General features: G+C 37.4%; 1 protein-coding gene across 2 annotated transcripts in view; it reads left to right on the plus strand.

The window, feature by feature from the left end:
* GRIP1 (glutamate receptor interacting protein 1) overlaps positions 1–13,969 on the plus strand; it is a 449,905-nt gene that overhangs the window by 204,182 nt on the left and 231,754 nt on the right. For both annotated transcript variants that reach the window (XM_030820036.1, XM_030820035.1), the window contains exon 2: positions 11,459–11,539. In XM_030820036.1, coding sequence (XP_030675896.1) covers positions 11,459–11,539 — 81 coding nt within the window. The remainder of the gene's footprint in view (positions 1–11,458; positions 11,540–13,969) is intronic.

A 13,969-nucleotide genomic window follows, 5' to 3' on the forward strand; every position in this document is an offset into this window, starting at 1 on the left:
AAACAAGCAAACAAACAAAAAAAACCTGTCTCTGGTCTAACACTTTTGTGAGGTCTTGTGTTTATAATCACTATCTCACTGTAAAACCAGAGAGTATCCAAAGTACAGCTTTGAATAACAAAAAGCACAGACTCCCTGGATTCTGACAGCTGTGATAAATCCTACTTTAATCGTGCATTAAAAACACATGTCATCTGTTTGATAAGCAGTCATCTGCTATTGCTTGACCCAGCAATGAATTAATAAAGCAAAATATGTGACAATTCAAGGCATGTGTATGAAATACGTTATTCCCAAATGTGATTTCTGCCCCTGCCTCCCTCCCCACCTGCTGCCCACACGAGACAAGAAGGTGTTAGTTCTAAGATGGTGTATAATGACACTGGCCTGCTCTTAGGACTTGAGCTTAAATTTGGGAATTTTCAAAACTAAAGTCTATAAAAAAGTGAGTTCTGAGATAGGTCCTGCAATGATCCAAGGCCAGGAGAGATGACAGTCTCGGAAATAATGGCTAGTGGGTTAATCACCTTGGTTTCAAAAGTTCTTCAGAAAATTCTTAAGTCTAGCAAAAAATTCGTGCCTGTCTACCCAGTGACTCTGCTGCATGAGCCACTCCTGAGTCTGAGAACTGAGGTGGCAACAGCTCTGCCGTGGAGCTTGGCTCTTTGTAGAGATGAGCCTGGAGAGCCAGAGGGTAAGGAAAGGCAGACTCAGCAATCTCCTTGCCAGCTACACAAGTCATACCACCATTTTCTTCATTGCGTTGCTAGATGTGGCCTGGTCCAAGATTTATTCCCCACTCTGGCTACAAGAACACTCATAAAAGTTTGAAATATTGTAAGCAGCAGGCCATGAATTTTTTGTCTAGAATACTAAAGGAGAAAAAAGAGTGTCCCAGTATTTATTCATTTTAAAATGATAAACCATTTATAGGAACCAGTTCATAAATGCTCTATCTGTAGAGAATGGTTGGCTCAGAGTGGGAGTTAGAGAAATAAATTCAGCCAGATTTCATCTTCTAAAATGCTTGGAGCTTCTTGGCTAAAATGCATTCATTCAAGTGATTTGTTTATGTGCTGGAAAGAATCTTGCATCTTATGTCATAAATTAAAGCAAGAATTCATGATGAAGAAGTGATGTCTAAAAATTGGGTGAAGTGATACATTCTTTTCTAAACTGCAATTTCAGAAGATCTTCAAATGCAGCCCCAAGTCCCTATATCAGTGACATTTAGTCATGCAGAATATACACAGTAGTGGCTACTATGTGAAGGAGTGCCTTTCTTTATACACACATGTGTGTGCGCGCGCGCACACACACACACACACACTCTCTCTCTCTCTCTCTCTCTCTCTCTCTTTCTCTCTCTCTCTCTCTCTCTCCAAGTAAGGATGTGAATCAAATTTTGGTAAACAGTGTATCATGGTGGCTAAGAGCAGTCTCTCTAAAGATATGTATGTTAAAGCCTCATTTTTGCACGTTGCTTTCAGGGTAAATTTAGGCACATAATTTCATCTCTATAAGCCTCTGTATCCCCATCCTTCAAGTTATGTAATTGTACCTGTGCAATTACATTGTTGTGAGTACTGATAATGTATGTGAGGTACCAAGCAGAGTGCTAGGCATGGAATATGCCTGCCCTGCCCTAGGCTTTAATATAACAGCAGTTCCATTTCAGATTTGCCATGCAACGTATTTAGAAGAAGACAAATTCTTTCTTAAAACCAGTACTCCTTTTGTAAAATGAAATTATCTGTTTTGTTATTTTACATTTTATTGAGTTATTGTGAGAAGAGATAAGATTATACATATAAAGGATTTAGACTCATGTTGGCATCTCATGAATGCTCTATAAGTATTAGCTCTAATTATTTATAAAGTTATTAGTATCATTTACATTAAAAAGGCTTCTGGTTGACTGAAGTATACTCAAACTGAACTCAGAATGAAATAACAGATCTCTAAGAAATTATTTAGATTACTTATAGAGGAAACCAGTGGCATTGCTGTTTAATGAAAGAGGCATCTAAAAATATATGATTATAATTAAACTCTCATTTTTCTTCATGTAACTTATACCCCTTACATACAACCAGGGACTTCAGCCTGAGGTTTACTTTTCCTGCCATCGACTTTGCACTCTGATAAGTTCTGACTTAATCCATTTTCTCCATTACCAGAAAGTCACATCACCTATTTCACTGTTTTGAAAATTAATGAAAATTGATGCCTGGAAAAATCTTGGTTTCCCTTGGCTTATTGGGAACATCCTTTGGACCTTTGGACCATTGTTTCTAAGGCCACTACACACTTAAGACACGAGAGAGGGAGTTGAGAGTCACACAGTGATTTTCGCAAATCTAGGCAGTCACACGTAGCCCTTGTTCCTCAGTCAAATCAATGACCCTGGGAAGAATCATCTGTGCTCTTAGCTCCAAAATGTTCCCCGAGTTTATAAATATATACTATACATTGTCCCCTTATTATTCCAGGATGCTAGATATAGAGACATTTTCATTTTGTGTATTGGAAACTGAGTCTAAACAGTGGTGATAATACTTTTATTTCCATTTTATTTAGAAATTTCTCAGCAGTGGTGACTATCTGATCACTTATTTATGTAATTTGCCTGCAGTTGACGTGTATCAATTTACACTACACTTGATTAACAGAAAAAAAGAAGAAGCAAAGATCATAGTGAGCCACTGAACCAGGTTTTAGAGTTACCGAAGTTATAAAATTTTATCCTGTCACCTATTGTCAGAGCAACAGGTGAGAGCATTAAAGGCTAATTTCTCAATAATCAAACATACACGGGAATGCTCCACCCCACAGATATATGTGGATCATTTTCCTAGACATCAGTGTTCATTCACACACTGGCACAAGATTTAGACCTCTTCAAATGAAGTCGTCCTGATTGCATTTTGCTGGTGCTTGTTTTCCCATCAGTCTTGACTTCATTCTAGCAGCTATCATACTGAAAATTTCTAAATATGGAAACCTTTGCAGTAATGTCATATAAAAGAAGGACTCTTGAGAGCCCTGATTTAACAGAAAGCTCCCTCTTTTTCTTTATGGTTTACATTAGAAATCCAAAAACGTTCCAAACAAGGGGCAAAAAAAGAAGCAATTTAAGTAGTCAAGAGATATAATCATTTAAATGATTCCGTTTTGAAACTGTGATCATTCTTATTTGAGTGTTTAAAAATCACTTTCAGTCTTTTCCATGAGAACATTTTAAACATTGTTTCTTGAATTATCTAAGGAAAACCTATGTACTATTTTAAATTTTTTCCCTAAATTTAGTGCAGTCCAAATTGTGAATATATATATATATGAAAGTGACTTCTGAATTTCATATTCATTAGTTAAAAAAAATGGAGAAACCTTAATTACTCCAAATGTATTATTGGTTTCTATTAATCCTACCACTCAGTTGCCATCACATGAAATCAAACACTGGTTCTTTAGCCCTCCAGGAATACTCGGATGTGTTCTAGCAAGTTTCTACCTGTTAATGCATACTTTTTCCCTGAAGAATGGTGTGCTTTTTAAACAAGAATTTAAAATGTGATTTTAAATAGCCAGTACTCATTACTCTGAGGTAATCCAAATTTTGCACCAAATTGTCATTCTAAAGCTAGTCACTTACTGAACCTATGAGAGACTGAAAATGTCAGCTGAGGCAATCCAAATTTTGCACCAAATTGTCATTCTAAAGCTAAGCATTTATTGAACCTATGAGAGACTGAAAATGTCAGCTGGCATAATGTAATGGCTAAACCAAAGCTTTAAAGCACATAGCCCTCTCTACAAAGAAAAAATGTGAAAGATATACTGAATTTAAGATTTTAATGTTTTTAATTGGGATCTGATACGGTCATGAAAATGAACTTTATGGAATAGATTGCAGCCCTTGACAAATTTTGATTCTTTGGAGATGAGGCAGTTCTGTGACTGCCATTAACAGGCTGGTTCAGCTGTCCTTGCTGGAAACAATATTAGGAAGAAGCATAGGAGTTATCATTTGTGATTCAGACACATTAGCAATAGGAATGCCAGAGGCAGAAAATGTGCAATTTCATGCTCATTAATTTCAGAGAGGATTTACAAATTAACCTGGCTAAAGATATTACTTTCCCAAAAGGCCTGCAGGCATCACTGAGCAGACCAGCTAGCACAGACCACTTCCACAAGGTTGTCCAGATGCTCCCGGGCCACCGCCGTTCTGTTTGTCCCTGTGTGCAGATCAGAGGCTGGGTTCTGTGCTGGAGACCTTCCTGGTTGCAGGGGAACTGTGCAGATGCAAGGAAGCAAATTTGTATCTGAGGAGAAAGAATTTAAGGAGACAGTGCCATGGAAGATTCTTCCCTCATGTCCGTGCCATGAGGCAGAACATAACTTTTTATTTTCATTTGACCTTTACTAGCTAGGGGGTAGTAATTCAATACCATTTCCTCTCTCCACCTTAAAATGTAAATTGACTAATAGATTATTATTACAATCAGTCACTTGCTCCAGTGAATCTGACCTCAGATAGATCTAGTTACTCCTATGATTCAGCCATTTCAGGATTATTGAGAGGTTTAAAATGGATCAAGGGAAGATTGAATTCACTCAAAACCATACCATTACAACAGTTTCCTTTCCATTTGAAGAAACCACTCCATGAGCAATTTGATCATTGCAGGCCTGGGGATACTCTTGGAGTTTGCTGACATGACTGGCATTCTGCCAGCTACTTTGTAGGCTGCCTCTGATGCGACCAAGTGAGACATTGAAACAGGTGTATCCTCACTACCTGTGCAGTTGCTGTTGGTCGTATGAATTGGAGCAGGGCTTTCCAAACATGAACGTGCATACAAATCACTTGGAGATTTTGCTGAATGCAGACTCCGATTCCATGGGTTGGGGTGGAGGCTGAGATTCTGCATTTTTGACAGTTCCCAGGTATGCTCCTGCTGCTCATCCATGGTCCACATTTTGAGAAGCAAGAGTTAGATAATAGAGAAGTAAGGGAGAGAAATGATCTTATAACACAGGCCTACAACAATGTGAGCTATATTGTTGCCGTTCTTTTTAGCTTCAATATTTAATCCCTGAAGTGTTTATCAGATTATGGTTAATTAGAAGACATTCTATCATTGTGAAGAAACCACTCTATATTTGTTCTTAAAATGAAATTATGCTCTGTTTGGGTGTTTGTTTTTTTTTTCCAAAGTTCAAAAGTAAAAGAAAGCCAGACATGGCGGTTCATGCCTGTAATCCAGCATTATGGAAGACTGAACTGGGAGGATCACTTGAGGCCAGGAATTTGAGCCTAGCCTGGGCAACATAGCAAGACCCAGCCTCTATAAAAAATAATTTTAAAAAAATGTCAGGCTTGGTGGCATGCACCTGCAATCCCAGCTGCTCAGAGGCTGAGGTGGGAGGAGCACTTGAGCTCAGGAGTTTGAGGCTGCAGTGAGCCATGATCGTATCTGCATTCCAGGCAGGGTGACAGAGTGAGACCCTATCTCAAAAAAAAAAAAAAAAGCAAAAGATCTTGTCCCTTTAGGAATATAGAGCACATCTGTGTCTGAATTATGAAACAATAAGGAAACCTGCAAAGTCAAGGATAGACATTAATGCCATGCAGATGCAAAACAAATAACAAAAGGGAGGAGAGAAAGTAGATGGGGGAAATCATCTTTTCATAGTTAAGAGACTATCACAGGGCAGCACACTGCCTCTGCTTCTTGCCATCAAGCTCAAATCATTCCCTAATCTTCTGGTGTAAACTTAGCTGTATGGACCACTCTATCAGATTAGGGAAGGAAATGAAATTAATTCATTCTCAATAAGTTGTAAGCAGCTCTCCATGTTACAGCCTCCACATACCAAAGCTGTAGAGCCAACGCCTGTGTAGGACTTGGCAGCCTTCTGACTCTAGGAGAGATCATGAGTGCACTTTTTGCTTGGCCCTAGAAAAATAGGTTATTTGAATCAGGAATTATGAACAATTTAATTTCTTTAAATTATGTGGGGCCCTGTGATTGTAGTTATACATCATTTTAGCAAGAAGAGAAAGATATAATTAACCTCTGTCGTCAAAAAGCCTTAACAGTTATCCTTCAGGAAATCTTGCTTAAATTTCAAAGTGTGCTGTCAAACCACCAGGGAAACAAATGGAACTGGAAGGCTAGTGTCTATGGGAGAGAAGCAACCATGATATGTTCATGCTGACTGGGATAAAATGTTCACAGGACCCAATTACTGAAAAGATTATGGCTCCCCACCACACAAAACTACCATGTTATCTGAAAGCCTAAAATGGCTTATTTCTTGATTTTTCTGATTAAAAAGTTATAGATAAATTCCTAATGGTGGATCTCCCTTTCTCATCCTGTGCTTCACCTCCACCTAACCCTAAGCCCATGCTCACTCTCCTCGTCGGGTAATCCAGTACCGTGTTCTAGTCTCAAATGCAGGGAGTAATGATTCTGCCATCACCACTCCACTGAAAGTGTCACTATCCTTTGTGTATTTTTAGTCTTAGTTTGCACATAGTAGGTACTAAATTGTGTGGCATTTAATTGAATTCAAGGGACAGATTGTTTCATCTACAGTGGATTTTATTTCGTTCATTCATGGAAACCAGACTTTTCTTTCAAGTTTGTAAGGACATGCATTGAGCACTGTGGCCTGTCTCCTCACTGCTGGGAAATGGTCATAATGTTTAACTGCATCAAATGCCTTATTTTTTCCTAATCAAGATGTTAAGGGGGGTCTGCTGGCTTGGCAGGTGCCTCAATTGTGCATAATTAGTTGCTAGGAATTGTTCAGCATAGGCTGATTAGTCTCAGCCAAAGGAAATTAAATTTTCTTTCTTCAGCAAAGCTTTGAACACAACTAGAGATTCCTGAAACCATATTCATATCGGGTTCCTCTGCATAGCCCAGAGTGAGAAATGAGTCTCAGGAAATGGAGAAACAGGAACCAGCCTGATGACACAAGGATGCTGTTTGATACCAAGCAAACGTTGGAGGATTTGAGGAGAACTGACTCCCTTCCTCACAATGTGATTCTCCCAGCTTTGGCATAGGCAGTTTGTGATGCAGAGTGAAGCATTGCTCCTTAGGTGCCCGCTGGTTGCTTTCCAAGTTTATAAACACCAGCTTCATGTGATCAAAACAAATGATCTGTGTTTGCACCTCCTGTGTTTGGCACATGAGGAGACTGGCCAAATTGGGGGGAATGAGAGGGACAGATGGTCCCCCCTATTGTTCTTCTTCTGCTTTAAGTGTATGCTTGACTAACGCTTTCTGTGCCATTGTCACCATGTCAATTCTCCCTGTTAATGAAGGGCATTTTTCCCTAGCCTCATGAGATGTCACTCTAAAGGGACTCATGTTCTTCCTTATTGTGACCAACATATAAGCCCCTGTGGAGGGCCATCGTGTGTGACGGTGATTACCTAGCTGCTAAGATGTCGTTAGAAAAGGCTAGCAGTGCTGATACCCTGAGATGCCCTTAATGATTGCTTGAAGCATTCATTTCAGTGAGCAGTAGCTCACTAGCTGAATGTCTGCTTTGCCCCATAGCGACTTTTAGTGAGAATCCCTTGTTAATATGATCATCAAAGTCTGGGCTGACAGTCTGCTATGAAAATCATAATTCTTTTGTTTAAAGACATTAATTTAAAGGTTGGTCAACAAATCATTCTATAGTCCGAATGAAAATGAAAGCAAATACATGTAGATACCAGTTTTATAAAGAGTCAGATTTTTCACATTAAGTCAATACTTAATAGCTATTGGATGATAATGTGACTTTAAAAGGAATAGGCCACCAACCTAGAAAAACAAAAGCAGAAGTAGGAGGGAATATAGCTTTATAACAAATGTTTGACTTTCTTCAGGTTCTTTGTTTACAACAAATGCTCTAGTTTGAAAAAGTGAATATAATTAATTCACATATTTTATCAGCAAACATTTAGTGAATGCCTACGATGTGCTAGGTACTGTTCTGATTGATTTCTTTGCTTGTCATTTGACCTATTTTTTTGTTCATTTATATATCTGGATGTAACTTGAAAGCCTATTTAGTATCTCTCCAATGAAACAAAGGAAAATTATTAACATAGATCTTACAATTCAGTGATCCTTTTAAGGCTCATCCTGGGGATCAATGAGCTATATTGACATTGCTTTTGAATTTTATCTTCAAAAAAATGAACTGAAAAGCATAAATTAGTTCCATAGTACCATTTGTAAGTGTTGCTTTAGGCAACAAATATGTGGAGGAGGGAAGAATGGGATTTATATACACATGAAAATAATTGGCTATGTGGCTCAGGCTCATTTTCAAAGGCTTCACTGTAGCAATTAACTTACACCATACAAGGTCTCTGCTGGTACAGTGTGCCCACTCACTCACTCCTGTGACCCGGCAACCTGTGGACCCAATGACCTATGAAACCTTATTGTCTATCTAAAAGGAAATAAGATAAAGAAGAAAGAACATGGGACAAAGAACATAAGAAATTCCATCTAGACTCAATTTAGATGTGTGCCCTTCTATAAATTTATCTTTCTGGGCCTCAATTCCATTTATAATGAAAGAGTGGTCTAGATTATCCCTTATAAGCATGAAATTCTAGGGATATATCCATAAAGCTGCATTTAGAGATGCAAGAGAAGATGGAAGCCTCCATAATTCTCCATGACTTTATGCTCAAGGGTTTGAAATGCACCCTGGACACTCTTGTCCTTTAGTATCCTACTGTGGAGCCATCAGCCACGGATTCATTCAGTGTGTTTTCTCCATTTCTATTTTCAAACAAGTTGGAATCAAGAGTTGACTTTCAGTAAATCACGTCAAGAGAGCTGGTGTTCATTCTGTGATGGGTAGCTTTTTATAAAAGGCCATGATGCCTCTAAGGTATTTAAAATAAAGAGACGCTCTTAAGGAAAGTCTCTTAAAAACCAAGTGTTGTATTGTGCCATGCTGCTCTGCTGCTATGCCCTCCTTAACTCTGATGATCAATGTTGTCAAGCCTCTGCCTCCCTCCCATTAGGAATTATTGCTTTTACACTGATTGGCTTTGGCAATGAGGGTGAAAGCAATAACATTGCTTGGACAATATTAGATAACACTGAACTTTTTCATTCTGGTCCTTTAACCCACACAAGATTTGGTTTCCAGATAATTATTTACTTTCGCCTGTGCTCAGTAAGGTCACTCTTGATACTGGGAGCAGGAGTGGAGGTTGGGCGTGGTGATGGAGAGGCTGGCCAGGTGCTCATCTATAATTCAGTTTCAACCTTTTAAGGATGTGCTCAACTAGACTATCTCAGTTCTAAATCAAGGAAGTTGTTTTCAAATATAAATGAGAAAACCATTTTACCAGGGTTAACTACTTCTGAAATGCAAACTGGGTACATTTCTAAAGAAATAGCTCCTTAAAATAGAGCATCAAGTGCAGATAACCCCAGAGTCTCCTGGGCAAATCTCTTATTGCCCTTTATAAAAATCCAACACTGGATTCAACTCAAGACTTTAATTGGCTGGAATCTCGACAAATAGAAAACTGAGGAAAGCTTTTAGGCTTCCAAGATGCCATACCTAAGCCTGGTTGTTGTGATTATTTCCTGGCTCAGTGCTCTATGCTCATAAATACACTGTTTCAAGGTTTTGGACAATGAAAGGAAATACGTTTTTAAAGCAGTCTTATAAAGAATCCCAGGTTTTAATACATAGTACATTTGTTTTAAAAGGTGCTAAATGAAGCATATTGACTTTATTAACATTGTGAGAAAAGCACTCAAATATTCAAGTGACAATGGTGGGGCAAAGGGAGACTTTTATAGTGTAATGTTTACATTTTGTATTTTGTTTTGTGGATTTTAATTATGCTTAAAATGGTGTTTGCAAAGAGAAGATACCACTTCTAAAGCAAAATGATGTTGACTGAATTGGTATCTGAAAGTTGGTAGTTTACCTTTATGGTTGGAAGAATATAAAAAATTGTGTGACAAATTAAATATAAACATGAAACAGTGTGACTTCTATTTTTAAAGTTAATTGCCACTTACATCAGTGTTAATCTTTTCCTTTTGTCATTGCATTTAAAGACCTTGTTAGTTTTATGAGGAAATCATGAATCATTTCAAACCAGAAGTTCATCCTAGAGAGGAAATGAGTTCCTCAATTTTGAAACACAAGCCATTTAGCTGGGAGAATTAATGTTCTCAGATTATAAAGCCTTGTTCTGAATGAATCCTTGTTATATGTAATAGTTTGTCATGCACAATATGGTTTCTTTAAATTCTTTAACGATTTCCTGCTATTATAAAATGGTAACAACAACAATAATACATCTTACAGTGTGGCCAGCAGTGACATTTAGATTATCTAGCTTGACTGAATATGCTAGATAATTATTTTACATTCTATTTACTCAAGCCATGTACATCTTATTCTTGAAATTTTTAAGGTTGTTATTCACATTTCTTTTACTTTTTATAAATGCCACCATCCCAATTAGAAAGAATTGTCCTTTCAATTTTAACCTTAATATTTGCCATCCTAGATCACTACCCCTTTATTCCTAGTCAGATAAAATCCTTTTCAAGGTTAAAAAAAATCACCTTACTTAGAGCTGGATGGACCCATTGTCTCCATGATCTTGTCACCTGCTGTTTTAATCATTCAGCTTCTTACCTAACTCTCACAGATACATTAAGCTTTAGACCTTCTGTCTTCTCAGTTGCTCTTTTAATAATTCTGCAAGTTATTTTCATCTCTTTCTAAAAGAGCACAAACCAGCTCATTGCAATATATGTCTTCTTTTGCCAAACCATTGTTCCTTCCCTATTCTCAACCTAGCTCCTCTGGTCTTCCCTCTGAACATCTCTATCCCTCTGCTTTGCACTGGCTGCCAGTTCACACTCCCAGGAGGAACCTACTAACTCTGAGTCGCTTTGTTTCCCTTGCAATACTAACTCTCTGTCATGTGCTTATCTGAAATATTACCTTTCTTTTTACTTTCTTTGTTCTTCTACCTGATTATTCTTAGTGCCCATTGAACCATTTTATTTCTTCTTTGTCTTCATTACACCTATTCACTGGTACTTATTTATCAATAAATGTAGGTGACAAACAAATGATTTGTATACTATATTTGCATACTTCTTACCATTTCATAAACATCTTCACGAGCACTATAGCTTTTGATCCTGACAACCCTAAGAAGTAGATGAGAATTTTATCTCTCTTTTATAGGGGAAGAAACATTCACAACATTTTCAAAGATTTATCCCACAGCTAACCCAAGTATAGGACCCGGGCCTACCGACACTTTCCACTGTACTGTACCACTTCTCTCTCGCAGAAGGATTGCAATCCATTAAAAATCTTCACTGCATTAGAAACTGGATGGAAATTAACCAAACGCTTCATTGTACCTTTGCAGATGAGAGTCCCTACACTAAATCCGCCAGCCAGACAAAGCCGCCTGATGGAGCGTTGGCTGTGAGGAGACAGAGCATCCCAGGTTAGACCAGACTGTTGGATTTTTCAGCTGTTTTACTTTTGAATCCTGTTATTTGGTGATTCTAAATAATTCCAACTTGGTAAAAAAAAAAATAATAATAAATCATGTTATTTCACAGAGCATAGACTGAATTCTACACCACTTGTTCAAACAATATTCATAAAAGCTAGACTTTGGAAAACCTTGCCAACTTGTGAGAATTCATCTTGTAATCCATCATTGTAAAATCCTTTGCAAAATGACTTGAATTTGTATCAACTCTACTCATTTACTTACTCTTATCTCGTTCTCAGGGGATGACTTTCACAATAGCATCCATTTCTTTACTGAGCCATAGCTGGCAGAAATACGGGATTCACAATTGCCGCGACAGATCATGTATGCTGAATGCAAAATTATTCTTTTCTTCTCATCTCTTTGAACCTGAGTTTGCTTCCATTGGACAGCTCTTATAAAATTTGTGATTTTGTTTCCTTAGGAAAGTGTGAGTCATATTATTGTAATACAATGAGTCATATCTATGTCTTTCCAACAAAACGTTTTGAAGAAATATCTTTAAATGTCTTTACCCCAAAACTTCAATATTTTGAAGCTTTGATTTGCGAATGACACAAAAACATGTAAGTTCTGAAATTAAAGACGAAAGGAAATTCCAAATGCTATTCAAACAATCTGAGCTAGATAATTCATGGAAAAATTCCTTATGGAAGCAATTGTACTTAGAAGAGTTAAAAGCATTAATGCATTTAAACGTTTATGTAAAATGATGTATTATATATTTTATGCAAGCAAATTGAGTACAGCTAAACCTCAGCTACAGGGTTTTAGAGTACAATAGTTATAGCAATTCAGGAGAAACAAAGTGGTGTTTCCTACATTTACTGGAATGGTTTGGCAAATGTGTCAGTGAAAAGAAGAATTTTCCATTTGAATAAAGAGCAATATGAATCCCATTTGTGAGTAACCCTCTTCATAATTATTCTTTATTTTTATAAAAATTTCAGGTGGTTATTTTTACTCTTATTCCAAAGGCTTAGAATCATTTTGAAAGTACAGGACTTATGAAGACACATATTATGAATATGTTATACATCCTTGTTTTGGTGCTTTGAAGATTCTAAAGCAATTTGAATTCTGCAATTAGATGGCATCATCCAGTGCCGAGATGTCTTCTATTTTATCCTATAAAACATCATTCTTTATGGTGGTCACATTTAGAAAAACTATTAGTCAGCTCTGGACTGTGTTATCTTCTTTCTCCTTGTCAGCATTAAAGAAATATCCCGTTTGAAGTTCAAGAATATCAGTTACCCATCAGTTCTTTCTTGGCTGCTCTACATTCACTGGTACTGAGTATTCCACTGCTGGGAAGAAGCAGGAGACTTCCCAGTGTCCTTACAACTCTATGGGATACTAAGCAAATATGCTATTATCAATGTTTTCTTTTCATGGGTTCTCTAGTGCCACATTCTAAACGACAACACGTCGTTTTCTTAAAGTCATTAAGTAGTTTTTTAAGTTACATGTTAAATACACAGAATTGGTTCATCATAATCCCTAGTTTGTGGCACACATTATTCTTCATCATGAATTTTGTCTTTTCCTTCTCTTTATGTTAGATTTAAAAGTCACTGGAATCATTAACTGTTGGTAAGTTTTACGAGATGTTTTCCTGGAGCTTGACCATTGATAGACCCCTTTTTGTTCATCTGTCTTAAGGTAGGGGCCAGAGGTATTAGGAGTGTTCAGAATCTTCTTAGTTATTTAGAACAATTAAAGAAAAAAGATTGCACCAGCCAGAGGGCTAAGAAACCAAAGTGGTTAAGAGTAGATTATCACTTAATAGTATTTTAGGGAGAGAATTAACAAACTTCTTGGAAATTGCCTGCTGACTGACTAATGACTCATGGAGTTCTGATCCCTTACTGTCTTACTTAAAAGTACCTGTGAACTTTTGTTCTGGCAAAAAGAAGAGTATTCTCAGATCATTGGCCAAGAAGTAACTTAAAGAGAGGTGAAACCCAACATCCAGAAGTCTTGAGCAATCACCTACCGTGTCCACTTTTGCCCCCACTAAGTCCATCAGAGAGAGAAAAATGCACAGAGGAAAAGGCCAAGTAAATATATCCTCTTTATTATTTACCAGAGCTTCAAATGACAAATCCTGAAGTGGTCTCCTGAACACTCCTGGACTAAGCTGGACCATACAGAGCTATAAGGGTCAGAATTCAGGAGAGTCCAATCTTTTGGCTTCCCTGGGCCACATTGGAAGAATTGTCTTGGGCCACACATAAAATACACTAACACTAATGATAGCTGATGAACTAAAAAAAGTAATAATAAAAATAAAAAAGAATCACAAAAAAATCTCATAATGTTTTTAAAACATTTACAAATTTGTGTTGGGCCACATTCAAAGCCGTCCTGGGC

This window comes from Nomascus leucogenys, chromosome 10, assembly GCF_006542625.1.
Source record: "Nomascus leucogenys isolate Asia chromosome 10, Asia_NLE_v1, whole genome shotgun sequence".
Lineage (NCBI taxonomy): Eukaryota > Metazoa > Chordata > Mammalia > Primates > Hylobatidae > Nomascus > Nomascus leucogenys.